Source organism: Pelmatolapia mariae, linkage group LG20 (genome assembly GCF_036321145.2).
Source record: "Pelmatolapia mariae isolate MD_Pm_ZW linkage group LG20, Pm_UMD_F_2, whole genome shotgun sequence".
Taxonomy (NCBI): Eukaryota; Metazoa; Chordata; class Actinopteri; order Cichliformes; family Cichlidae; genus Pelmatolapia; species Pelmatolapia mariae.
Genome location: NC_086244.1, coordinates 19,451,319 through 19,477,849, shown reverse-complemented (window position 1 = coordinate 19,477,849; position 26,531 = coordinate 19,451,319). Strand labels below are relative to the sequence as shown.

The following is a 26,531-nucleotide window of genomic DNA, read 5'->3' as shown; positions in this document are numbered from 1 at the left end:
TGTATTGAATTAAATATAGATATATATAGACATTTTTATGTGATTCAAGCAAAGCTTTTCCCACATGTTTACAGACATGACTACATGATGTCTCTCTTACGTACAGTCATATGGTGGAAAGAAACTGAATGATTTATTCATGGACTGTACTGTACTACTCAAGTACTGAATAAGAACTGTAAGTATTTTACTTTAAATGGGTACTTGAGTATTTCCAATTTTCTGCTTTATATCCATATTTTTTTCTAATCAAATATATTTAATTATAAGGTTTATTTGCTTTAGTGATTGTTACTTCTGAACTTTGTCTCCTCTTTTGTAACTCAAACTCTCATCTGGTGCCTCATAAAACTATATATGAACTAGCTTAGCTTTCTACTACAGGGAGTGTCAAACATGTGGCCCAGGGGCTAGGAAAGGCCCACTAAAGGCTTCAATTTGGCTCACTGGATGGCTTTAGAAAATAATTTAAATAAGAGAAAGGTATAAATTTTCGACTTGTAGCTATATTTTGGTTAGTTTTACAATCTTCTCATAGCCTGGCAAGCCACACCAGAGTAAGTAAGTAAAAGATAAACCATTATAAACCATTAAATAACAGAAAGGTTCCTGTTTGTTAATGCTTACTTTAGAAATTTCAGTTGTTGTTGTTGTTGTTGTTGTTTTTTTTTTTTACAGTGGTTCCATTGTAAAATATTAAAAGAGGGATATTTTCTCTGAACTAACAGGAAATTTCAGATTTTCTTCACAGTAATTAAAAACTGAATGGGCTGCCAGTTAATTATGATAAAAAAAAAATCATTAGTAAAAGTCATGAAGGACCTTCACGTCTAAACAAGCTCAATGCTCAAAAACATGAAAGGAACTCATCACAGTATATCACAAAGATGATGCTGTTGGCAGCATATTGTTCACCACAGCATCTCCAGACTCTTTCATGTCTGTCACATGTGCTCAGTGTGAACCTGCTGTCATTTCTGAAGAGAACAGTGCAGTGCCAGTGGCAGACCTGCTGACTGAGCTGCATGCCACTGGTTTATGAGCACAGGTCCCATCAAAGGACATTGGACTCTCATGTCATGCTCACTGAGTCTGATTCTACTGCTCTGGCAGTGATCCTCCTCTTCCTCCTCATGCAGTGGAGCAGATACAGGTCCCGCTCCTGGGCTGAAGCCCTTCTATGGCTCTCTTCCACTCACTCATGTAGCAGCCTGTCTTCTGGTATCTTCTCCACGCTCTTGAGACTGTGCTGAGAGACACAGCAAACCTTATTGCAACAACACATATGGATTGTGCCACTCTGGAGGAGCTGTGAAACCTGACTGAGCTGCAGGTCTAATGCAACCTGAAGTGACAAGGGAACTAGCAAAAGGCAAGGCTAAAGAAAAATCAGTCAGGAGGGATAAGGAGAGACCAATGTTCTGTTCAAAAACATTCCCTTTTGGGGGGATTGCCTTTTGTTGCCTCTGCAGTGCACCTGTTGTCACTTCCATTTGCAGCAATGTAGCTGAAATTGATGCACAGTGCTTTATACTTCCCTGAAGTTTATCTGGCCTTGTGTTACACTGTGATGGTCAAGTGTTCCCTTATTTTATTTTATTTTATTTTTTTGAGTAGCATAGTTTACACTCTTGTAGTGGTCTTTTTACTTACATAAAGGATCTGAATATTTCATGTACTGATTCACTGCCTGGTTTGAAGCTGATGTTGTACAGAGGATATTTTTCCTCCATTTACTACTCTTTAAACAAATTCAGCTGCCACCAGAAACTGAAGTTGGCATTTGAGAGACGTTATATTTCACAATACGATCTCATATTATTTATGCTGTATATTATGAGCTCATTATTACATATTTATATTACAGGGTGATTCCAATATGGTAACTGGTATGATTACTTTTAAGCTGTGGAAGTGGAAAATGGGAGTGAATAAAGAATTCACTATTTACCAACATGGAGCTCCTGTCAGTATTTTAAGTAGTCTTTGGCTATTTATGTTGGGAAATGAAATGGTATCCATAACAAGCGTATATGTCAGATACTCTTTAAGAAGGATATTAATAATTTACTTGGACCAGTAGTTTTTTCAGGTTTTATGGTTTTGTTTCTGTGAACTGGTTTAATGTTAACCAGTTTTCATCACAGTCGAGCATCGAAAAATATCTCACAACATCCTAAGAATCCTCTTCTGTCACACAAACCATCTGCATATCCTCCTTCACTACATCCATGAACATTTTCTGCGAGCTCGCTCTTATCCTCCTGCTTGGCGTCGTCATCTTCTACAACCTTTCTTCAACAAAGCCACCGTCCCTCCTCTGCAGTTGTCCAAACCATCTCACTCTAGTCTCTTTAACTTTGTCTCCAAACTGCTCAACCTGAGCTGTCCCTGTGATACTCCCTCTGATTCTAGTCCTGTCCATCTTGGTCACATCAAATAAATAATAATAATAATTACTGATATATGATCTGAGTATCCACCTCCTGTCTTTTTATTAGTGGCACTGTCTCCAAAACATAATTCCTAGCAGGTCTCACTACCATCTTGTAAACCTTCCCTTTTCCTCTTGTTGCTATCCTTCTGTCACAAATCACCCCCGACACACATCTCTACCTGCTCCACCCTGGCTTCACCTCTCTTTTAGTGCAATTCAATTAAATTCAGTTGCATTTATATAGTGACCAACAACCATCCATGTGCACATTCAATAATACTAATAATAATTCAGTAATACTGAAATACATACATGTATTATCCATGCCACGCAGTGGGCTAAATCCTGTAAAATAGATTGAAAAATGCATGGAAGAAAACATGTTTGCTCTTAAAAATATCACAACTGCACATAGAAAAATACAGCTAGGGCCATAAATGACCTACTAGGCTGTTTAAAGGTTAAACTAATAATTAATATTGAAAATGTATTGTTGTGAATCTAATATTACTAAAATATTCCAAAAGTGTTGCTCCCTTCTGTTAAATGCTTTATTGCATGATGTTTATATTACTGAATGTATTATTTATTATGGATATAATAAGTAATATATATTGCATCAATTATATAAGGATCATTGATGAACACTGATAACAGGCAGGCTGCTGTCCGTGGTACTGATCAGTGTTTTGGCCACGTGGGTGCCGGTGCTACTCTCCAGGCCTGCAGGGGGCGGCAGAGCGCGCAGCTGCTACATTTGATGAGCAAAAGGAGCTAAAACATGTGAACAGCAGCAGCCGCAGCGAAAACATGGCGATGCCCGTGAGTGCGGCTCGTGTCTGTCGCCTGGCAGGACGCACTGTTTCCTCCCTGTCAGCCGGATACAGGCGGGCTGTCAACCTGCCAGCGAGGACCTGCTTCATCTCCACATCCACGGCCAGCAGTGAGTTAATGTAGTGGTTAAAGAAAGGTTAGCTTTTGAGCCCGCCCCCTCAGAGGTCAGTGTCTCAACAGGCGTAACCTGACGGCTAACGTCTTATGTTTGTTAGTGTGGTTGGGTTCTCCGTCATGGCCTACCCTTTCTGCAGTAGTAAAGGCTGTAAGTGGTCATAAAATCCGAATAAATTCATATTTAAAGCAAAAACAAAGAAAGCTGTGCGGATACGCCTGACTGATGTTTTCACACGGAGCCGTAGCTGTCTTTGTGCCCTGAAATTCACGCCCATTGGGACTAAAATTTAAATAAACATAGACCATAGTATGTGTGCACAGTGTTGAAGTAATAGAAGTTTAAACTGAAATAAAAAGCAGCGAAACAAGTACTGTCCGAAAATAGGTGCATTAATCTCCTGCGTTCAAATGTGTGCAGAGTTCATGTGCTGCTGCTCCTGTTTTTCTGAGTAAATGTACGTTTAAATGAGCAGTTTTATTACTTTTCTAATGTCCATTGTATTCAGAAAACACTTGAGCACCTGTTGCATACTAAGATCTACTGTAGTCAGTTTAGTCATTGTACGATAATGTACAACAGACCAATGGGCTTAAACCTGGGAGAAAAATCAGGGTTTTTAACATTTCGAGTTGCCAAGTAATGCACTGATAATTGTTGGCAAGTTTAGAAGCTGTCTAAAAGCAGAATGCATGATTTGCAAATCTCATAAACCTGTATTTTATTCCTAATTGTTTTTTTATTTTTTAATGAAAAAATATTAGCTCACTTTGAAGTTGGTGCGAGCAACATATCTAAAAAAAGTTGGCACAAGGGGTGCCACTTTGACTCAGTGGGTGAGCAAGTGAACACATAAGAAAAGACTAGGAAAGTAAGTGTTCATTAAGGGCATCTTGGAGAGGGCAGAGTTTCTCAGGAGTAAAAATGTGTAGAGGTTCACCAGTCTGCAAAACAAATTAATCTACACGTTGTGGAACAATTTCAGGATAATGTTATTCAACATAAAATTGCGAAGACTTTGAATATCTCATCATCTACAGTGTATATTATCAAAAGATTTAAAGAAACTGGTGAAATCTTTGTGTGCAAGGGACAAAGCTCAAATTCTGTATTGGGTGCCTGTGATCTTCAGGCCCTAAGGCAGCAAAAAAACAAACAAACAAAAAAACAGGCATGGAAATCACTGTGAACACAGTTCACTGTGCCATCACAAATTCAGGTTAAAGGTCTGTCATCATGCAAAGAAAAAGCTATATGTGAACGTTTTCCAGGAATGCTGCTGTTGTCTCTGAAAGCTACTTTAAAATGGACTGAGTCAAAGTGGAAAACTGTTCTGTGATCACCTAAATTGAAATTTGAAGTTCGTTTTGGAAAACATGGACATAACATCCTTTGATCTGAGGAGAAGAGGGACCGTCTGACTTTTCATCAATGCTCAGTTCAAATGCCTACAACTCCGATGGTATTAAGCTGCTTTAAGTGTATATGGATCTGACAACTTGCACAGCTGGAATGCCACCATAGGTATATACAGGTTTTTAGAGCCAAGTATGTTCCAATCCGGTGACGTCTCTTCTTAGAAGGCCTCGTATATTTCAGCAAGATAATGTTAAACCACATTCTGCATCTATTAAAACAGCATGGCTTTATAATAGAGGATCCCGGGCCTGCCTGCAGTGATGCACATGCATTTGCAAAAGAGACCTACAGCACCTAGTAATTGAGGCCATATATTTTTAAAGCTGTCAACTTATTTAATCACTCCTCAGTGGAGTGTGTGTGTTAGTATTCAAATACTGTTGGCCTGCGCTATCAGTGTCCCAGAATTGATTTAAATATTATTTATGAGTTGGGACTGCTTGCACATCTGTTTTTTTCCCCCCCCTCAAATCTCAGTGTAACCACAATAAAGTGATAACTAATAGCCCGGATCACAGCATCTTTTGAGAATTGAATTCTACAGTATTAGAAAAGCTGGTATGCAAAGGGTCCAGGTTTCTTTATTGATATGAAAGAATGGAGAAGTCATAAAGGTCAACTTTTTAAAGGATACAAGTCTCTTTTGCTTAGTTTGAACTTTTCTCGTAGCCCATGCTCTTTTGCTTTCTTTTTTTCACAGGCAGGCAAATCACAGATGGAAGAGATTTTTTTCTTCCACTAAACTGATATCAAACTTAAATGAATCATGTAAAGATACATTCCTGTTGTGTCTTTATCTCTAGGTCTGCAGTTCAGACTCGACGAGCGAACAGCCCACAGTAGTCTGGACCTCTTCAAGAAAGACACAGGCGTCATCTATCGCATGATGGGCCTTGACCCCAGCCAGGTCCAAGATGACCCCGAGCGTTTCAGAGACTGGGCTGTCGTGTTCGGCGACAAGAAGATCAGCAGCGGACGACACTACTGGGAGGTGACGGTGAAAAAGTCTCAAGAATTTCGTCTGGGTGTGGCCGAGGCGGCGATGTCCAGAGACGACTGCGTGGGCACCAACAGCTCCTCCTGGGTGTTTGGTTATGCTCAGCGGAAGTGGTTTGCCATGACCAGCAATAAGATAGTTCCCGTGACACTGGTGGGCAAGCCGGACCGTGTTGGGATCCTTCTTGACTGTGAAGGGGGTTTCCTGGGGCTGGTTGACGTGGAGCAGCCCAGGATCATTCACACCTTTAGGGGTCAGTTCAAGGCCCCTTTGTGCCCGGCGTTTGGACTTTGGGATGGGGAGCTGCTCACACACTCGGGTCTGGAGGAGCCCGAAGGCCTGATGTGAAGCTGGATGGCGTGATCGTTGTAAAGGCCGGGAAAAGTAGCAGGCTAGGCTTGTTACCATGGCAGTACTTATGACAACAGTATCTTTAAAGTGGAGAAAAGAAAGCAATATCTTTATGCATCATGTCTACCTTAATTACATTTTTTTTGTGTGTGTGTGGTCCAGATGTTTTCTAACCATCCAGTACTCTGTATGTCATCAAGCCTCAGGCAATTATAAGTGTACCTCATGTGCTACCTCTGAGAGGAACATCAGCTGCCAAGTTGTTTTTGTTTTGTTTTTTTACATTGAATGTGCTGGCATTACCCACCTTTGCAAACTTAAGTCAACACAAAGCATTTTTCAAGCTAATGTTCACACTCAAATTTAATAAAATAACTTCACTGATGCTGCCTCTACATTCTTTTATTTACAACAGTTTGTCATTTACAGTGACCTTAAGGCTTTAATACAAATCAGGAAACTGCTTTTTCATTGCAGGTAAAGCCGTTTTCACACATGAACTTTTCAGCAACAACACAGTCACGCTCGTCATTCAATCCCTCTTTAGAATGAGGAGACTGTGCAGGAAGCACCCTCACTTAAACCAGAATATTTCCAGAAGTGAGAACTGTGAGGACATGAACTGTCTCCTGTTGAATGCTGCATTTGAGAAAGGAAACTGGACATTATCCCAACAATTTCCAGACTTCATGTGTGTGAAAACAGTTCACGTTGCAAATGAAGTGCAGTGAAATCATCACAGGTCTGCATACTGATAAAACAAGTTTGCGTTCATTTATGTGCACAGCTTATATTCACATTCACATATTGTGTCAACCCAAATGTACACTGTTCCCAGCACCTGACACATTCAGATATTTGTTTGACAAGAATATCCAATGAGAAGTGTTTTTCGAACTGCAAAAAAGAAAAACAAAATCACATCACAGTGCATCAGCAGAGTAAACTGAAGCCTTGACAAAGAAGAGTGTTTCCCATGGGCATTAATACCCATTTTATATGTTTCACATATAATCAACATCCTGGTTTTGAGAAACGTGGACAATCTGCCTGACGTACTTCAGCAGAAACTTGAACAGTGTGGCATGTCAAAACCTTTTCTGAATATCTTGTGGCTGAGAAAGAAATCAAGACAACTGCACAAAGATGATCAGAAATTACTGCATGATCATGTACACAGGAAAATAGGGGGAAAAAAAATAGGTTACTCATGTTTCCTATAAAGACTAATTTGGATATACCAGGATTCTGATATGAAACTGACTGAAACGGTCCTTTCAGTGTATCAGACATTAACTACAGTCATGGTAAAAAGAAATTACAGCCCCTGCCAGTTGTAAGGTTTTTTTGAACAGTTATGGTCAGATGTTTACATAACAGTCATTGTGAGCATGAATGATTTCTTCCAACTGTTCTTTTTCAGCGTGGAATGATTATACAGCACAAATCTTTAATGACTTTAAAATCCAAAAACTGGATTCATGAGTTGAAGTTATTTTGGATTATTTCTAATCCACACAGGGTGAAATACACTGCTTAATGTACTACAGTGTCTTGACTTGATAAGGCCTATTAACTTCTCCTTAGTGATCATGCTTGGTCATTGATATACAGTCTGTTTGACAGCACTCATTGAACTGACCAATACTCAGAACAATGGTAAAGTCCAAAGAGCCCAGTGAAGATGTAAGAAGGAGAAATACAGATTCACAGAAATTGGGAAGGTATCTTGGAGCCATTTCTAAACAACTGCAGTTTCTAAGATCATAAGTTCAAACTGTTCACAAGTACAGGTTTTTTGGATGTGTCACCACTTTGCAAAGTTCAGGAAGAAGAACCAAACTGTTACATTTAAATAAAGGGAAATTAGTTAGGATGATCAGGAAGAGTGCAGGAACCACCAAGATTCAAGTCTGCCATGAACTGGAAACTGCTGGAACACCAGTGTTAAGTTGTGGACTTTGGATCATTGTGACATCTTCATTCTTTTCTGTTTTTTCAGTTTCGTGAGCTGACATTTAGCCGTCAGACTGATCATCACCCCTACATTATCCAGCTTAAAAGCTAGTGTGAGGTTTGTGTTGGTATGCTGTGTTTGGTTTTTTGCCAAACACAGCTCTTTGCTTTTTGACCGAATATCTCCATTTTGCTCTTGTGCTCAAAGGACATTTGTGGGTTGTTCAGATTAAATTTTGCAAACTGAAGTTGTGCTGACAACGTCTTTTTAGGGAGAAGAGGCTTTCTCCTAGAAACCTTTCCAAGACATTTTCTGTCATTTTCTAATTGTACTGTCTAACTGAGGCCTGTAGAGTCTTGGCACTGTGTTAACACACCTGAATGCTTCAGACCTGCAAACTGTCTAAACATCTGCTTTTACAGAGGTGGTCAAACTTGCTGATCATCAGTTAATTAAGTGCACTTGATTAGCAGCACTTGGCTGCTATTTACCCCCTTAATTCCTATGGCTGCAGAGAGGCTCTACCTAGTTTTTCCACACACAGCTTTTGGATTTTTGTTTTGTTTTTTCATAACATCCTTTCACTAGCTGGAACCACATCACATTTAGGTTTTACAGCATTTCTAGTAGATAATGGCAGATGGTGTGAATATGAATTGAGATTGTGGTTTGGGGAAGGCCTCAGATGGGACTTGCAGTAGGGCAGATGCCAAGGTAAAAATGAGGAGGGCATGAACTGAAAAAGAGAGGAAGGCTGGGAGACAAAATCAAGAACAAACAGCTTGTAGTGTAGGGGTGGGGGTCATATAAAGACAGAACTAGAAGGGGTGTGTATAGAGGTGTGGTCCTACTCCAGAAATTATCTACAAGATATTAAAACCTTATAATTTAAAGAGGATGTCCCTTCTTTTTGCCATGACTATGAATCATATCCTGTCAAGGTAGAATAATTATTAAAGCAGCTTTAGGCATATTTACAGTCATTTCAGTGGAAGCATAAACCTATTATTATGATTAAATTACTCACTAATAAGGCAGATGATACAACATCTCACCGTGTTAAAAATAAATAAGCATTTTAGATATTTACATCTCATTTATCTATCGGAAGCTGAGCATAAAAAAAGCATTAAAGTTTCAACGCAGTCCAAATCACAATATAAATCAATGTAATTTTTCTCCACACAAGCCTGACATTGCTTGTTTGTATAGTGCTTTTCTGATACAAACCTTCTGTCTGCAAAGAGATACAGCTTTTCACAGTCTATGAGACGATGCTCACGTAACATTTCTACCACATTTAAGTTGAACTAATTCATTCATCACTGCTCTCAGTCTCACTTCTCTTTCATTCCTCTCAGCTACATAATAAAAAAGACTAATTTTCATTGCAAGCTCTCATGATCCCTAGTAGATTTAAACAATGCTCTTCAGCGTATCAAATGCGGCTTTCTGCTCATCTGTGTTGCTCAGTGAGTCAATGTCATCGTACACACGCTGGTACTCTTGCAGGAGCGAAACAACAACTTCATGGCCAAACTGCATGGCGTCATCTAGAGGTGTATTCCCCCATCTAACAGGTAACAGAGTGCAAAATGGACATGAATGTTTTTTTTAAAGTTAGTGTTATTGCTTTCAAATGAAGGAGATGACAATTTAAATTCCTACCTGTCCTTCATGTGAGGATTCACTTTACATATCTCGGTTAGAAAGATTATAGCTTCCACTTGACCTGAAAAGAGAGGAAAAAAAAAAAAAAAAATGCAGCAAGCCCAACGTCAGAGCCCAAAGAACAGAAGACCAAACATGCTGTAGTCAATTTATACTTGTTTAAATGTTGAAGCCAGGATTTTCCAACAATGAAAGAAATAATAATGAAAAGTGTTACCTTCTGCAGCAGCGATGTGGAGCACTGTGCGAGAGTCGTAGTCCCTCTGCTCCATGTTCACAGCTGAAAGGGCAAACCTGGGGGGATAACAAGGACACGGGATGGCAGATAAGACGCACACGAAAAGGTTATTGTAACTCCAGTGAAGGACAACTGTCAGAAACCATGTATGTGAGAAACAGTTACATGATGAAATCACATTTATATGGCAGCTAACATGCTCTTTAATGTTTTTTCGCTTTCTTTATGGAGAATTAGGTAAGAAGACTGATACTACCTCATAAAGGTCTGTTAAAGCCAGCAGACAAGCTAGCTGGACATAAACACTGTTAACATACAGTATGTTAAAATGTATTTATTTAGTATGACAACAAGCAAACTTAGCACAAAAAGTGATTATTTCTTTGTTGTAACAATGTGACACTGTTGTTTCCTTTTAAATGATGCCACATTATAAGGAAAATGCATTTGCATTGACGCCCTAAAAATCTGCTCATGTAAGAATGCATCATACAACAGTTTTATGCGTTTCTGGTAAAAACTAAAAAAACGATTATATCCAGGTTTTACTTACCTTCTTAGAGCAGAGACGTCACCATTGTATGCTGCAAACATCAGGTTTACCACTGACTTGTTCTAATGGATCAAACAACAAACACTGTGAGAGTGGTCGTATCTGCTTTGTTTTGGATGCTCATACTAAACATAGCCAAAGTATTGCATATTAAGACAATCTGTATAATGTTAAAGCTCAGCCTTCAGATTGCTCTAGAATCTTAGTTTCAGATGCATTTTGTCTCCTTTAGGCTCAAAGAAAGGGATTCCTTAATTATGTCATCTTAAACACAGATGGTTGAGAACAGTCACAGTCAGTCACAGTCAAGATCATGCAACTCATCAAAAGGGTACAAGGTCGCAACAATAATGGAGACAGGAGAAAAACTGCAGAATTTGGGAATAAAAAACTCGGGCAGCTAAATACTTAAACTGGTCCATTGTAGGTGATGCGAAGCGATACAGAAAGAGTGTGATTACGCAAATTCCACATCTTATGTGTGGTATAAAGTGTCTTTCCCGAACTCTTCCACGGCATGCATTTTTAATTTCTCTTTGATATTTGGGCTGATTGGGACCTGATGAATGTAAAAACAAAGAATTGGCAGATTTTTTTTTTTTTACCTAATCTTTGTTTCTAAGAAAAATGAGAGCCATATATGAGGATATTCATATAAAATTTCGATAGAACAGTAGCAGTATAATGTCCTCGTAAGTGGATATCAGGCCCTTGTAGAGCAAAATTGAGTATTTTGGTCTAAATAACCCAAAATGTGATGTCCACATATGTGGACGCCAGGTCCTAGGAGGTTAAACAATCAAGCCTTTAAACAATCACAGATCCTGCTGTCCAAACCTTCTGTTTTTGACAGCAGCCAATCAGAAGAAAGCTTTTTTAAAAAGACGGGTAAGGGAGATAAATCTGTTTGTTTAACGGAGTGGATAAATAAGGACTATTTATCCTTATACTTGTAACCTTGGACTCTATTTGAGACCAAGGTTACAAATATGAACCTTGATAATGAGCATAACATGGCTCCAGTATATTGTTAGTCATTCAGGGTGTTTTCACCCCTCTGCTGTTTAGACTGCTTACATTGAACTTACGTTCTCTCTCTCTCTCTCTCTCTCTTTGGTGCGGTTTGTTTGTGCAGATGTGAACATGGTGCAGACCAAAACAACTAAGAAGTTGGCGACTGACTGCTTCCAAATGTGTGATGATGTGTGATGCTTTATTTATATTTGGTCAGATAACCACTTTTGTCAGCTCTTTCCTGTATTTACTTTTGTTGCGCCTTCCACAGATACATTAGGCTAATATAAGAGGACTGAAAGTCCTGTGAGTTTTGTGAAGTAACCAAATGGGAAAGTTTACAAACTCGTCCTCTGACTCAGACCATAGGAAGCAAACTATCGGTGTGAAAACGCCCTTAGTTAGTCAGTCACCTGAAAAGAAAGCACTGGCTACACTTGTTGCACTAAACTCACTGGATCATCATCGTCATCTGATCGTCTTCTCGGGTCGTGTTTCTTAGTGAAATGCCTCAGGTTGTCGTAATTGTGGAAGTTAAAGTAAGACACGAGATCCTGATGAATCAAAAAATAAAAGACATTAATTAATATGACATACATAACATGTGGTATATTTGATCTTTAACTTTTTATCATAAAAACACAAAGAAGACATGAACATTCAGCTTCTATTACAAAATGTAAATATTTAAGACTTAACAAAATGTCATTATGTTTAAGAAGCATACCTGACAGAAGTGAATGCCACGAACACTGTTTCCCAGACGATCTAATGCTGGGGACCAACACATCATACCCATGACATTGGGGACCACCAGCAGTACAGCACCTGAAACGCCAGATTTAGCCGGCAAGCCCACCTAGACAAGGACAACCAACAAAACATCTGAAACCTCGAAGCAATATCTCATGATTAGTGCTCTATGATTTCAAAAACATCTATTTTCTTCCTCCAGTACAGGGACTCACATGGAAGGCAAACTGTCCAGAAAAGTCATACATGCCGCACGAATGCATGAGACTTAGGGTGTTGCGCACTGCCTCGGCACTCAGCACGCGGTCGCCTGTGATTGGACAAATACCCCCATTTGCCAGCGTGGCAGCCATGACGCTTCCTGACTCGCAGGTTACCTCTATGGAGCACAGCTGGAGTTTAAGAAAAAAAAAATATTCACAGAATTGGACTATATTGTTCTTATTGTATTATCCTTACATTACAGATTCTTTTGGCCATGTGGAAACTTCTGAGGGAAATATTTTGCTCTATAGTAGTTTTAGTGTTTAACCCTTCACTTTTTTGATCAGCTGGTCGCCAACTATGTCAGTTTCTTGGTGCAGAAAAGATTGTGTGTAAAGACTGGTAAGAGATGAGACAGTAAACTATAACAGAAAAAGATCAATTAGCTAAATCATGTAAATTTCAGGTGTTAATTCTGGTCACCATGATTGACTTTTCATGGTGCACATGAAAATTTGATCTTATCATTATAACTAATCTATGGACACTAAGAGGTGAGGTTGTTTTATTTAATTTATTAGCTAAATGCTAATGGTTCGCTGATGCTTAGCAGGTACAGTTAGGTCCATCATTTGTTGGTCAAAAACACAATTTCTGTAGTTTTGCCTCTGTGTACTACCACAGTAGATTTTAAACCAAACTTCAGCTTTAATTCAAGGATAGGCTCTGATTTTCAATAGCTTAAAAGCAATTGAACAACTCACTGACAAGTTTCAGGGTCGGCTGAGGTATGTTTCCCTGTTATTTCAGGACAAATGAAAAGTTGAGTCAAAGTGTTGAATGGGTATTTCATGGCTTTTTACTGTTCTTTTAAATATGAGAGCTGCAGACATGCCATCATTTGGCTGAAAAAACAAAATTAACCTATCACAAAGATGGCAAAAACTTTAGAAGTGGCCAAATAAAAAATTTGATAGAAGGAAGGAAGAAAGAAGGAACTAGCTTAATCGTTTCTGACAATTAAGGACCCTGAAATGTACTTTACAGGTTTTTTGTTCACTACAGACTCCTTGGCTTCAAATATATTATCTCGCCCTGCTGGTACTGCAACTTCTGCATGCATGCCCATTTCACGTTTCGGAGAGGCAAAGTATGACATTGACAACTAACCGAATTATAGAAAAGCAGCTTAACAACATCTAACCAAGTGAAAAACATTTTCCAGGAGGTAGGAATATCATAATCAAGGTCTATAACCAAGAGACACTCAAGAACAGGAAGGCTAAACTTTGCCAAAAAACCCCACTCAAGCCTGCACAATTCTGCAAAAGCGTAGAGGGCTACGCTCTGATTCAGCCAAATGCTGCAAAACAGCAGGACAGCACTACATAGAGCAAATCGATAATGACCCCCAAAAAATACTACATAATCAAGCAAAACGTTTCTTAGGGTAAAGAAATTGAATAATCTTCAGTAGCCAAGTCAATCATCTCAATGCTACAGAGCATGCTTTGATAAAAATGTCTGTAGTACCTTAACAGTTAAAGGAAAATTGTTGTAAAACCCCTTGAAGTAAAGCTGGAAGTATGTACTTCAATCACATATTGATTGTTTGATTTAAAATTCACTGTGATGTGATGAACAGAGGCAGTGAACTGTAGCAGAGTGTAGATTTGCCCTAGAAAAAGAAGTTTCACTGTCCAGTAAATTATGGACCTATAATAGTCTTGAGGTTTCTAATTACACTGCTTAATTAGCTAAACATTAATATTAAAGCTGAGGTTCGTGGGAGTGATGTTTATTTAAATACCTGCAAAGTGTCATAGATTATTGGACAATTGTAAACTTGAAAAAGGGGTAAAAAGACAAAGATTCATTATGTGGACATCATGACTGTTGGCAGTTGTGTTTAATCTGGATCAAACTGTTGGACCAACTGACAGGGAGCTGCTCTGCTAGCATACGCATCCTAAAATATTGATTACAACCACTTTAAAGGACAATCTCACCTGAAAGTAAAAGTCAAGAGCTGCAATCATATCTGCATTTTCAGGAAAGCACTGCAAGGAATAAGATTAGAGTCAGCATATACTATTCAATTAAATTTAAAACCTCAATTCAATAACCTCTGAAGTAATTAATATTGTATGCAAAACACCAAATATAATAAACGCACCTTTTTCTCTTTGAGGTAATACCCAATGGCAAAATTCCTGTCACCAGTCTCCCTCTCTGACTGGAAACTGCAGGCACACAGCAATATGAAAACCATCATTCAGGGCACAGAATGACAATAGTTTTTACATTTCTTGCAGCAGGCCACTCACGTTGCATTGCTGAAGCCCACATACTCTGTACCAGTCATGCTTTTCAAGAACTCCATCACCTGCAGTAACATCACTTTTAGAGACCATTGAGCAGGAAGAACAAATACCAAAAAGGGACTAGAAATAAAAATTTCTAAAAATAAAACATTTACTTACATAGTCAAACCTCTCAGCCTTATTTGAATGAGGCTGTAAGAAGAGAAGAGGGAAAAATAACTTTCTGTTGCCAGCTCAATAGAGTCAGTAAGTCCCTACAGATGGCAGTGTTTGAGTGCTTTGACACTGAAGCATACTTTTGATCTTGGGTGTGTGTCAATATCTGACGTGCACATGGTGTGTTTGAGCGTGCCAGCCCACGTGGCAATGTGCTCGCTGTGGCGTGAGGGCTGCTTATGGTTGTGCTTGAATTTCATGGACCAGCAGATGATCATTACCGTGTTGTAGAGGTACCAAAAGGGGATGGCGCTACATTCATATTTAATGGCCTTACCTAGAAAGGTTAAGGATGATAGTAGACATCACTGAGTTCAAGGAAAGACCTGAGGACTAAATCTCATGACCACTAAAAGAGTAAGCTTTATGTCTTTCAAGGGAATTTATCTCTGGTGTGCTACCTAATATGAAAACTACTTTTTGACCAAAACATACAAATGTTTGATATGTTAAACTTTGATATGTAAACCTTTGCAATATTTATGCACTCCCGAATGTGCACAAATATTGCATCTTCTATATACTTTGTACTTTTAGCCTTTAATTTCCTTTTCTGTGTCTAAAATAAATGCTTTTTAAGTATATAATCTCCGCAGTGTAAATATAAACTATATGCAAATACACTGAATAAACTATGTTGACACAAGTATTGCCCCCTCTAAACACATGGAGCTGTGAGGCTGGCTAACACACCTTCAGTTCTGGGGGCCGTAATTGGCCACAAGCATGCACACGCCCTGTTGTCAGCCCCAGACCGATTCCCCTCCTTTGCAGCTGCACTTGGCCCACATATGATAAGAGTCAGCTGTGAGACTTCAAAAACCAACATAAGCAAAGCCTCCACGACCATATATGACTGTATGTTTTGGAGTAAAGGCAAAGATCACAGATAAGTTTGATGCGATGTCAGTCAGGTGGTAACAACCTTAGTCCAGTCACTATGGGGGGGATATAATCTCCAGCCAATAGATAAGGATGTCATGGCTGTTGCTGACGTTATCCATCAGGAGGGAGTTTGTTCAGTAAACTTTAACCTAGTTGGTATAAAAGTGTTGCTTTCTAGAACTTTGCATTGTAAATAACATTACATCACCAATAGTTTGACCTTTAAGAAACCAGCAATCTGTGGCGTTCAGCTGTGTATTTCTTTAGCGCTTCATACCCATGAAAAAAGCAATTTTCTAAACTAGCTCACGACATTCAGCTCACAATTGTCTTTATATTGAATATTCTACTGCGCAAAGTACCACTAAAGGGATTTGCTTGCTTAGGTCACACAAAGATTGCAAACTGTGGCAAAATCAGGTTTCATAATGACTGCAAATTTTGTAAGATTGCAAACCATACAGGGCTCGTCCCAACTCATGCACTGGCTACAGGAATAAAAAGAGAGTTTGTATATTTTTTGAAAGAGAGTTATTTTTTGGGCAACTTCAAGTTCGTGTTGATCCGGCAGCTAAAACCCAAATGAAACCATACGTGATAGAAAACATATTTTGCAAAACCTATTTCACTCCTGCTTTGTACAGACTTTTAAACAAGTGATTACCCCTTTGAACTGTGAATCTCTGGAGAGGCTACAGAACACTATGCTGCACTGTACTAATTCAAGGGAAAACATTTAATAAGGACTGGGTTTAAAAATGGAAAACCTATTTTTGGTCATGACCAGCTGCCTCCTGAGAGACTCCTCTGTTTTGCCCCAACAACCTCATTTAATGACCGACAACTACGTAAAGTTATTTTATGTGCATATTCTTAAACACAGACATGTGCATTCAGAAAGCATTTATTATCACATCAATATATTTAGGGCTTAGATTTTACCTTAATTAAAGAACTGATGACAATAGCTCCAGCATTCACCATGGGGTTGTGTGGTTTATCTGCACAAGAAATGAGAGCATGTTATCACTGATTTGCTCCTAACCACAAGAATAATAAACCGAGACTGCTGAGACTGGAGAATAAATTTCATCTTGGGGGCTTAGGATGCAGCAACGGCTAATGAACTGAAGACATGCAGTAAAATCCAATTTGCTTTACAGATGAGCAGGTACTTTAATTGTAACCCAGCTGGCAGGAAAATTTCATACAACATTTGTAAATGTTATACCTACAAGCTCTAATGATGTTTCCGATTGGATGTTCAAAGAATATTTCTAGGTTAGAAGTTTAACAAAGACATGCATTTCTGACTGCAATATTCTCTGCATTCAGAGAATATTTCCAGGATGTTTTTGGCATTCCTTTAATGTGATGGAAAAGAAATAATAAGCAAAAAATTACACAGCCTGTGTGGGTTGTCTCTGGGTATTCTGTTGGGACATTAGGTTAACTGTGGTTCTTAACTGGATATAGGCGGGAATAACCATCAAACCCTCTAACTGCAGCTAAATACACACATAACTGTTTGTTTTCAATTCTGAAATTGCGTAGTAATGTTGTTCCCATCCACATAATGTCCTCACAGAGACCACGCACGTGCTGATCGCTGGGTCGGACAGAACAATATGTGCAGCAGTGTCTGGACATTTGAAAAAATGGAGGGACAGATGTTTTTGTAAACTCTGACTCATATGTTATTACCGCAGAGAGCATAAATGGGGTTCTTTACGCAAATCACTTGCCTTCCTCATTTAGTGACAGTTTGTTGAACTTGAGACCACTTGGCTCTTTGCCCACAAACTGGTGAACGTGCTCACTGCCAAACTCGTGCACAGCGATGGCGTACTCCAGAGGCTTCACACATGACTGCAGACAGAAGGGAACCTTGGTGTCACCCACAGAGTGTCTGCATGACATGAGGATGTAATGGAGAAAAAATAAAATAAAATAAAAAATAAAATAAAAATGGAGGCGTGTTAGTGAGGCAGTACACACGGTGGAGGTTTAGAGAATGGAAAGAGGTAGAACAAGTGGAACTGATACTGCACCTCTGTCCGTCGATTGTGCACAGAGATACACCCCACAGGTCAGGGCTGAACTTAGCCAGCTGTGGAATGTAGTCAGCCACCTGCATAAAGACAAGAAACATGTGAGTGAGCTTAAAAAATGATGACGCACATGCTAAAATCAATACGCGTGTTGGTCTGGCACTTACCTGTCCTCCCTCCTGCCGATGCGCAATGTCATACATCGTATCAATTTGGTTGACAAACTTTTCAAAGTCTGGGATGATAAATTTTTTTCTGAAAGCCTTAGTCAGCAGCATGATGTTGTTGCCCACACACCTACGAAAGGACACAATTACAATGAGGTCAAGAAACCCTTAAAAGGCACGCCTTAATTAGTAAATTTTTATATTCCTAACTGTCACTGAAGCTACTTTGTAGCAAAAACACTCCCCATAAAACCACCCTTCAATACGAGGAGCCAAATAAAAGCCGTTCAGTGAGTAAATCCAGGTACCGATCAGTGTTTTCATGGCAGACATTATGACCCTTTACAGTTTAAAAGACATTATATATACTAATGCAAAGATGGTTCTGTGCCAGGGAGCCATGTCAATGTGACAGAAATGCAGCATGTACAATTCCCACAACTGAACCAGACAAATGGATTTAATAAATTTTATTATTCACACCTGTGTGATAAAACAGGACTTTTATCCTGTGTAATAAAGTGTAATGGAGACTCAGATGTTTTCATAAACAAATAAAATCCCTTTACCTCTGCTGTGTTAAGTTACAGCAGAAATTGTGGGAAATATTGGCTTACTTGGATTATTAATATCAGACGTATTCTTTGTGATATGAGATAGGCAAGCAACTACACCTCAGCTTCACACATAAGACAACAGAAACCGCTGAACAGCAAACACCAATCATAAACAATTAACAATTACAGTGCCTCTTGGGTACTTCGCTAAGCCAAGAGTTGAGACAGAGCTACGTGATTAAAGTACTAAGTTAAATTTAATGAAATTTGGTGGAGAGGTGGAGCTTTGTGAGGTTTTTGATGACTGCGGTCTTGGTCTAGGATATTGTCTCAGAGTGACTCTCAGGACGTTTAATCAAACAAAGAGCTGTACAGCTAGCAGGTCCTCTAATGGAGCCATACAATACTGTGCAAAGGTATTGAGCTTTCACTCATGTCTTGGCATTTTGCTTAAAAAAAAGAAAAAAAAGGAAAAATATGTGCAGGATTTTACTGAAACTTGCAAACAAATCAAGGTACAGCATGTAAGGCAAAAAACAGAGTTTCTGCAATTCTAAATAAGCTTGAAAGCCAATATTTGAGATCAGCACCTTTGCCTGGCCTTAATGATTTCATGGCAGTTGCTTTGACATCACATGTCATGAAGGCGCTAGACAGACTGGTTCTTAGCTTGCGGGTGAAACATACTTTTGACCCTTTTCAGTTTGCTTACCAGCCTCTTACTGGTGTGGGTAATGCTGTAATCTACCTGCTGCAGTGTGCTCACCCTCACCTGGATGGTACTGATGGCATTGTGAAACTCTTGTTTTTGCTTTGTTTTTTTAAATTCAGTGCCTCTAATACCATCCAACCATTTCTGCTGAGTGAGAAGCTGGGGATGGTGCCATCTCCATTCCTGTTTGCTTTGTACAGCTCAGATTGACAGTGCAGTGGTTGGGTGTATTAAGCAGTAGTTGGAGTGCAGGAAGCTGGTGAGGAACTTTGTGGAGTGGTCTGGAAGAAATCACCTCCTTTTCAATGTCAGCAAGGCAAATTGTAGACTGCACTATTTTTCATTCTTAACCTGTTGCTGTAAGACAACAACTTCCCTTGTAAGGATCAATAAAGTAGCTATCGGTCTATTCTTTAACATAGCCTGAACTCTCTGAGGCAAGCTTTTGCTTTAACTTCTTTAAGTAGTCTTCAGAAATAGTTGTCCAGTCTTCTTGAAGGACATTCAAAGCTCTTATTTGAATTTTGGCTGCCTTTTGTTCTGTTCTGTCAAGACGATCCCACACTGCTTCACTGACGTTGAGGTCTGTTCAACATTTGTCTGGCCAACCTGTGACTAACAACGTTTTATTGTGTTTTATATCCAGGTATGCTTTTACTGCACTGATGGTGTTTTGGGGAATGTTGTTATGAAGCTGTTGCCCGTGAGACACTTTGTAGATAGTATTGCATCACAATGTGACTTTTCTGAGTTCATAATTAAATCAGTTTTCAAGATCCCCAACACCACTGGCTGAAACGCAATCTCATTTCAGCCAGTGGTGTTTTCAGCCATGACAGAGACTCTGCTGTGTTTTGAAACACACCATTCACTTTTGTAGTTTTCTAATGACCTTCCCATAAAATACTGACAGTGATTTGAACTAAAAATGCACCTTTCTCCACATTTCCCTTTCTTAAGAATGTTTTCTTCACAGCAGCTTCAGTGAACAGCAGATGGATCAACTGAAGGTCCAGATCCATCCATCATGTCCCGTATCAGGTCTTTGTTGGATTTCTCTCCCATTTCTTAAGGACATGAATTTCAGATACTGTTCATCTTTTGCAGATAGTTTTTCATGCCTGCTACTTCTTCTTTTGTACTCCATATTTCCAGTTCACTTCTTTTTTAAGAGCACACTATGCACTGTACATGCTTACATTTTCAACAAAAAGTCTTTGGGAATCACCTTGTTGGTGCAAAAACACTATCTTAGGCCAATCAAACTGTTATCATTAGCATTTTTCAAGGATTAATCTAAAGAAATACGAAGAAACGATTAGCTTTTGCTGCTAGTAACAGTAAAATCTTTATTTATTATGGGTTGTTATGTGTAGACTCAACACTAGTTCATTACTTGAGCCTTGCATGATTCATAAGTCAAATGGCAAAGAAATAATTCCTCTGAAAAAGGTTAACGATTGGACTGACTCAAGACTTTTGCACAGTACTGTATAAACTGAATGGCTTATACATCAGAATGGCTGATTGCACCTTTGTGATAAGCTAAAAGTTATATTAAGTAGTTTACTCTGAGTTATATGTAGCTCTAATTGTATTACTACATAACCGTTTTTGAGAATTAGTCAAAACACGCCTCTGTAATATGAGCGTCCAAGCTTAGACCCTTAAAAACCTGAACCATGAAATAAAGCATTTATTGAACCTTAAATAATATTAATTTGTATATATTTTAATTCATCAAATGAGTATAATATTTGTTACGTTTGGCTTTTTTGCAATTTTGTTTTATTGTAGAAAAGGAAAACTCATTGATGATGTAAAAGTCTCAAAAACTCTAAATATGATACACTTGGCTTTACAAGATTAACCTTTGGCTTTTTTCAAAGAAAAGGAGTCCAGACATTTTCTTTAGCTTCTTTGATCCAAGCGGAAAATTCTGAAGTTATTGAGAAAGGTGGTGCCTGAAAAATTGTTTATATAACTAAAACACCAATCAATAATTGAAATCTTCAACACGCAGGCTTCAAAGTAACCTGTTTCAGGCCAACTGACATTCAGCTAAAAGGGTAAACAAACCTGCCCATACCAACTCATCCAGTAGTTATTATAGACTTCCATTGCTGTGTGGCGTTAACTGCTCAGCAATGCAGTATGCTCTCAAGGAAAGGTATGCACATTCTGTCACAGCTCTGAACTAAAATATCTGGGCCCAGAGGCCTCACTAATCCAAGACGATGCTAACGTGAGGTTTGGGACACCAGGAAAAGAGAGTGGAGAGAGCTTCCATTATTCATACGGGTCATCTCTTTAAAAAAATAAAAGCTAGCTCTCTCTGTTTCTAGTAGCATATTTATAGTATGCTCTTGAGTGTTCTTCAGGAACAGATGACCTCACAAATTTTAGAAAACAAGCACAGAAAATCAGAAATGACCAATTAATTTTAACAGAGATAGTCAGACTATTTAACCCTGTGCTGTTCCAGGCCAAAGGAAGAGAGCGAGTGAATTACACAAGTCTGTTATGAAATGATATGTCTGGTCAGCAGCCTGCATAGCACTTACGGATCTGTTGGGCCTGCTAATGTAATTGCCACAGTCTGGAGCCAAACCAGAATGATGCCCTTTCATTAACAGCCCCAGAGACCCCCTGTCTTCCAGCACACTCCACTGCTTTGGCTGGCATGCATGCACGTGATTTTGTTAGCTGCAGCTGTCGGCCATAAAACGCCCATCTCTGTCAGGCCCTTGGACTCAAACAGCACTGATCACAGATCACTAACAAACACCCATTTACTCAATCTTTATTTGAAAGATTATAATTTACTGAATATTTCACTGAAGGTTTTCTGACTAGTTTTCAAGTATTGAGCAACTGTGTCCCTAAACTAAATCACCATACACAATGTTTTTCACCTTCTGAAAAGCTTCTTATCCATCATGACTGTCCCAATTGAGTCATGTGTGGATTGTCGCATCTGATGGACACAATCGCGTAGCCGAGGGTCAGATGTTAACAAGCCTGTTTTTCTTAAAGCCTGCAGAGAAGGGAAATAAGAAACACAAGGGAGAAAAGAAGGGAGTGACCTACTGACATACTCTTTCACACACTGAAAAAGCTTTTTATGTAAGAATATTAAACATGTGTCAAGGACATGTACAGTGAAAGAGCTGCAAAGCTTCAGGTGTTGCCACAAGGGAGAGAGGAGGAAATACAGGCATAGACCAGATCACTGGAATCCCTCTCGCAAGTCACAGTGACAGTCACTGTATGTACCATGTGGGTCTATTTTGGGGACACCATGTGTACAACCCTCCTGACCAGTGAGACACCTTTTGACTGGTAAGTGATTCTGTAAGCAAGCACGCGGCTCCAAACATGCTCTTGTAGGAAGTGCTGAAATTAGACTGTTGTAGTGTTCCTGAGTCTATTTTAGAGTCGAGCCCTTCAGTTGACTGTTTGAGGGTTGGGTTTGTGAGCACAACAGACAGAACTCATTTAAACTGAAACGCAGCAAACCCTAAACACTTTTTGATTTTTGATATAAAGAGTTTTTATAAATATATGTTAGCGAAAGGCAACAGCTTTTAAATGAAGCAGATTGTTTTTTAACAGCAACATGACGTTCAGTTGTGCATTTAACAGCTTGTTGAAAATTTAAAAAAAAAAAAAAACAGAAGAAAAAAATTGGGTCAGTGGAAAACACACTTATAATTAATATTTACAAGCTGTTCATCACCACTTTTTTATACAATTATCTCCTTTCCATTCACAAATGATGGCCCAGTGTATCCTTTGCTAAAGAAGGAAGTAAAGGAAGAACCAAAGTAGCTTTTTTTAGAGATTTAGAGGTTTCAAACATCTCTAATTATGGCCGCCATGCATATACTTCTGGGTCACTTTACTCACTTAGAAATCTTTCTAAGCAAATGTAACTATTTGACTGCACTCAAAGTCCTGACTCTGCCTTTTTTAGATCACCTGCTTTAGGTTTCCAGCGTTTTATGACACCCTGAACCTATTAGGGTCAATGTGTTTTGCAGTTGTTATTTCCATTGCAGGGACACCGAGTACCACTTTCCCGTTCCATCTCTGCTCCAGTAACCTCTACAAACACACCGAGTCATTTGTGCTGTCACCTGTGTTGACACATGTCTCTCCTCCTTAATGTACGCTCCGTTTTAAAAAGACTGAGTTGTCATAGACACCACAGTCACCAGCTGTCTGTAAAACATGTCCCATCACAGGTGAAAAGGGAAAAAGACTCTGAGTTTATGTTCTATATTCTAAGTCTATGTTCTACTTCTCAGTAACCTGAGCTCTTGTGAGACTTTTAAGATATAAAAAGGTTCATATCTGTTCATAGAAGCATGACTTTTTTGAATGTGTGAGCTTAGTGGGACCTCATGTATCTGACAGGAACCTCATAATGCTCCCAAGATTAAGTAAGGAAATAGTAGGTGCTGGTTCCTAAATTAAATTCCTTTAATCTACTAATATTATTAAATCTACCAGTACAACATCTCAACTGTAAAGTCCTGTTGTAATTAAAGGCAAAATAATAATTAAAAATTAATGTGAACAATTAATATTGCTCTCTGATTCTAATTACTTTGGTCCTTAGTGCCACAGCTACTATATATAGTCCTATTGCATAAGAAAGTCCCTAGACACTTTTTAAACCGGACTCCTCAGTCAGGTGGAGATGCTCTGGATTCCTGTTGTGGGATAACATGGCACTGCCAAGGTTGATTTGATTAAAGTCAACGGTGTAGTCGAGTGTGTTTGTGTATGTTCACATGGGCCATGAAAAGCCAAAACAGTGCTCGGCGTGACAGAGGAAGTGTAAATGTGCTGCTGACGTACAGAGATGAACTGGGAGAGAGGGATCATCTCTTTGCCATCAGTGATGGTGTAGAAAAGCAGGTCCTCCATGCTGGACATCAACCTGCTTCTATAAAAACAAAAAACACACACGCAATATGTTTTGATGTTTAAATGTGGACAAGCTTCAATGTCAGAACATGAGCAATGAGTCAAAGTTTATGTCAACATAAAGCTAGTGTAAATACTGGCGTTTTTCCAGCGATCTACTTTGATCCTAACATAAACTTTGTTTTAGAGAAGGCTTAACTACATGTATATTTAAAAAAAATCTACATAAAATATACAGTGTAGTTTTTGGAGTGTTGCATACAATTAATATGCAGACAGATATATTAAAATATAATTGAACTTATCAATTTTAATGACAACAGGGCATCTATAAGAAGGGCAAAACAATTAACCTGCTTGTCATGAAGTGTTATAGAGTTAGCAAGGGTGACTGGATCAGTTTCCAAAGAAACCAAAGTAACAGCACCATAGTCATTTTAAGATTGATAATGGTGTCACTCTCCTTTTTACAGCAATTTTTGCATCTTTCCTGCTGTAATTATATACATAATAATGATCACTTGAGATTTACAGAATATGCACTTTTATATAGTGTTAATCACTGCACTTTTAATGTGTCTGTGTTTAGGTAATTAGCAGAATAAAGAAGGAAATTAACTGCTTTAAGTCTGACAAGTAATTTGGTGCCAATTAAATAAAAAATGCTGTTATATCAAATAATATGAATTCACTGCCTCAATTATGCCATATTTCTCAATTGAGTAACTTTTATCACTAGCAAATACTTATTATTTAATCTACAAATTACTTTTTTGTATACACAGAGACACAGAGATTCTTGTTTTGTTTGACCAGCAGCCCAAATTAGAGATATTTAGTTACTCTCTATACATTACTTACTTAAATCACTGAAGGTAAGTGAAAAGCATCAAATCAACATATTTAAAAATTTGAAACAGTGAAAATGTGAACAGCATAAAGAGGAAAAAGGGGACCAGGCAGTACTCCTTTGCCAATAAAGGAGTGATGGCCTGCTAATTAAACACAATATGAGTTATGGTAGCCTAGCTTTATATGTATTTTTTTTTTTTTTTACATTTTTTACATTTAAAATGTATTGGGTTTGCTCATTTCAGTTTAGCTTTTATTGTTTAAAAATGTATAATTTTAGTTTAGGCCACGGGTCATGTCAAATAGGAAGCCCAGTCTCAGTTAGCCTGCATTAAAGCCTCCTGATGCTTGTTGACTTAGCAAATGTAACCACACCGACAAAAGCTTCAAAATAGCCTTCAGTGTAGTTTTGTGGGAAGCAGCTGTTATATTGTTTCTTGACCTGGCACACTGCCGTATTGTTAGTATTACAACTGTTTTGTCAAAGTTTGCTTTCCATGCATGTGTTTTAATGCTTTTATTAACCTCTGGACAAAAGCAAACGTTTTTTTCAGCTATTAGCAAACATTAGCTGCCTGCTAGCTGCAGTTTTACATCTTACAGACTTCATTGGTGAATCTTCCCAGCTTTACATAAAAGGTAAGACTATTTACCACCAAATAAGAAACTTTTCTGACAAATTTTACTTTAGTTTGTGTGGCCACCTGTTACTACAAGCTTGAATATTGAGGGGAACTTAAGCAGCTAATGCTAGTAGAATTATTACTCTTATTGTGAGAGTACTGTAGTAAAAATAAAAGTACTGAATGATGTTTTGGCTAATTAATGATGACAGTCTTCTGTGACCTACTTGGTGTGTCCTTGGTCCACATCAGGGCCCTGCTGGTGATGATAGGCTCTGTGGGTGTGGGGTGATGCTGCTGCCCAGCAGGGGAGAAGAACAGGTTGCTGAGTCCTGGACAAAACCATGCTGTCAGCTCCAACTCTAGCAGAGATCCCTGCATTTTTAAATAGCTGCAGGATTCCCGGGTTAGCTGTCCTCAGACTTTTCAGGCAATGCATTGTGATAAGTAGGGCTCAACGTTTAATAATTCAAAGTAGTTTTTTTTCTTTCCTCCAGTAGCTGATCTTGAGAGATATCTGTGGCCTGCGCTCCTTGGTCCTCGGAGCTTTAATAGCAGCAGCTGTCTTACAGACGGGATCAAGTAGAGGCTGTTGCTCCGGGGCGGGGCTGTGACACCGGCAGCATGGTGGGGTCAACAACCAGCACCTACCGACATGAAACTGAT

The 26,531-nt window shown here is 38.8% G+C and overlaps 2 protein-coding genes across 2 annotated transcripts; one reads left to right on the top strand and one right to left on the bottom strand.

Moving 5' to 3' along the window:
- Nucleotides 1–3,219: 3,219 nt before the first annotated feature.
- spryd4 (SPRY domain containing 4) lies at nucleotides 3,220–6,520 on the top strand. Its single transcript, XM_063464449.1, has 2 exons — nucleotides 3,220–3,380; nucleotides 5,609–6,520. Exons 1-2 carry the CDS (start codon nucleotides 3,248–3,250, stop codon nucleotides 6,148–6,150), a joined length of 675 nt encoding a protein of 224 aa, XP_063320519.1. The 5' UTR covers nucleotides 3,220–3,247; the 3' UTR covers nucleotides 6,151–6,520.
- A 2,924-nt stretch (nucleotides 6,521–9,444) lies between these two features.
- LOC134618673 (glutaminase kidney isoform, mitochondrial-like) lies at nucleotides 9,445–26,304 on the bottom strand. Its single transcript, XM_063464172.1, has 18 exons — nucleotides 26,093–26,304; nucleotides 24,322–24,409; nucleotides 22,371–22,492; nucleotides 18,187–18,316; nucleotides 18,020–18,099; nucleotides 17,714–17,877; nucleotides 16,911–16,969; nucleotides 15,027–15,059; nucleotides 14,871–14,929; nucleotides 14,720–14,786; nucleotides 14,553–14,603; nucleotides 12,555–12,731; nucleotides 12,314–12,445; nucleotides 12,042–12,140; nucleotides 10,573–10,634; nucleotides 9,999–10,075; nucleotides 9,779–9,842; nucleotides 9,445–9,683 (listed from the first exon to the last, which is right to left on the bottom strand). Exons 1-18 carry the CDS (start codon nucleotides 26,302–26,304, stop codon nucleotides 9,527–9,529), a joined length of 1,833 nt encoding a protein of 610 aa, XP_063320242.1. The 3' UTR covers nucleotides 9,445–9,526.
- Nucleotides 26,305–26,531: the final 227 nt, after the last annotated feature.

What these genes read in the sequence shown, in the direction of transcription:
- spryd4 (XM_063464449.1), top strand. Translation starts at nt 3,248, where the DNA reads ATGGCGATGCCCGTGAGTGCGGCTCGTGTCTGTCGCCTGGCAGGACGC. An exon ending in CTCCACATCCACGGCCAGCA is followed by an intron (nt 3,381 to 5,608) that starts GTGAGTTAATGT and finishes CTTTATCTCTAG; the next exon opens with GTCTGCAGTTCAGACTCGAC.
- LOC134618673 (XM_063464172.1), bottom strand. Translation starts at nt 26,304, where the DNA reads ATGCATTGCCTGAAAAGTCTGAGGACAGCTAACCCGGGAATCCTGCAG. An exon ending in TGCACAATCGACGGACAGAG is followed by an intron (nt 17,878 to 18,019) that starts GTGCAGTATCAG and finishes CATGTCATGCAG; the next exon opens with ACACTCTGTGGGTGACACCA. An exon ending in AGGCTGAGAGGTTTGACTAT is followed by an intron (nt 14,930 to 15,026) that starts GTAAGTAAATGT and finishes ATGTTACTGCAG; the next exon opens with GTGATGGAGTTCTTGAAAAG.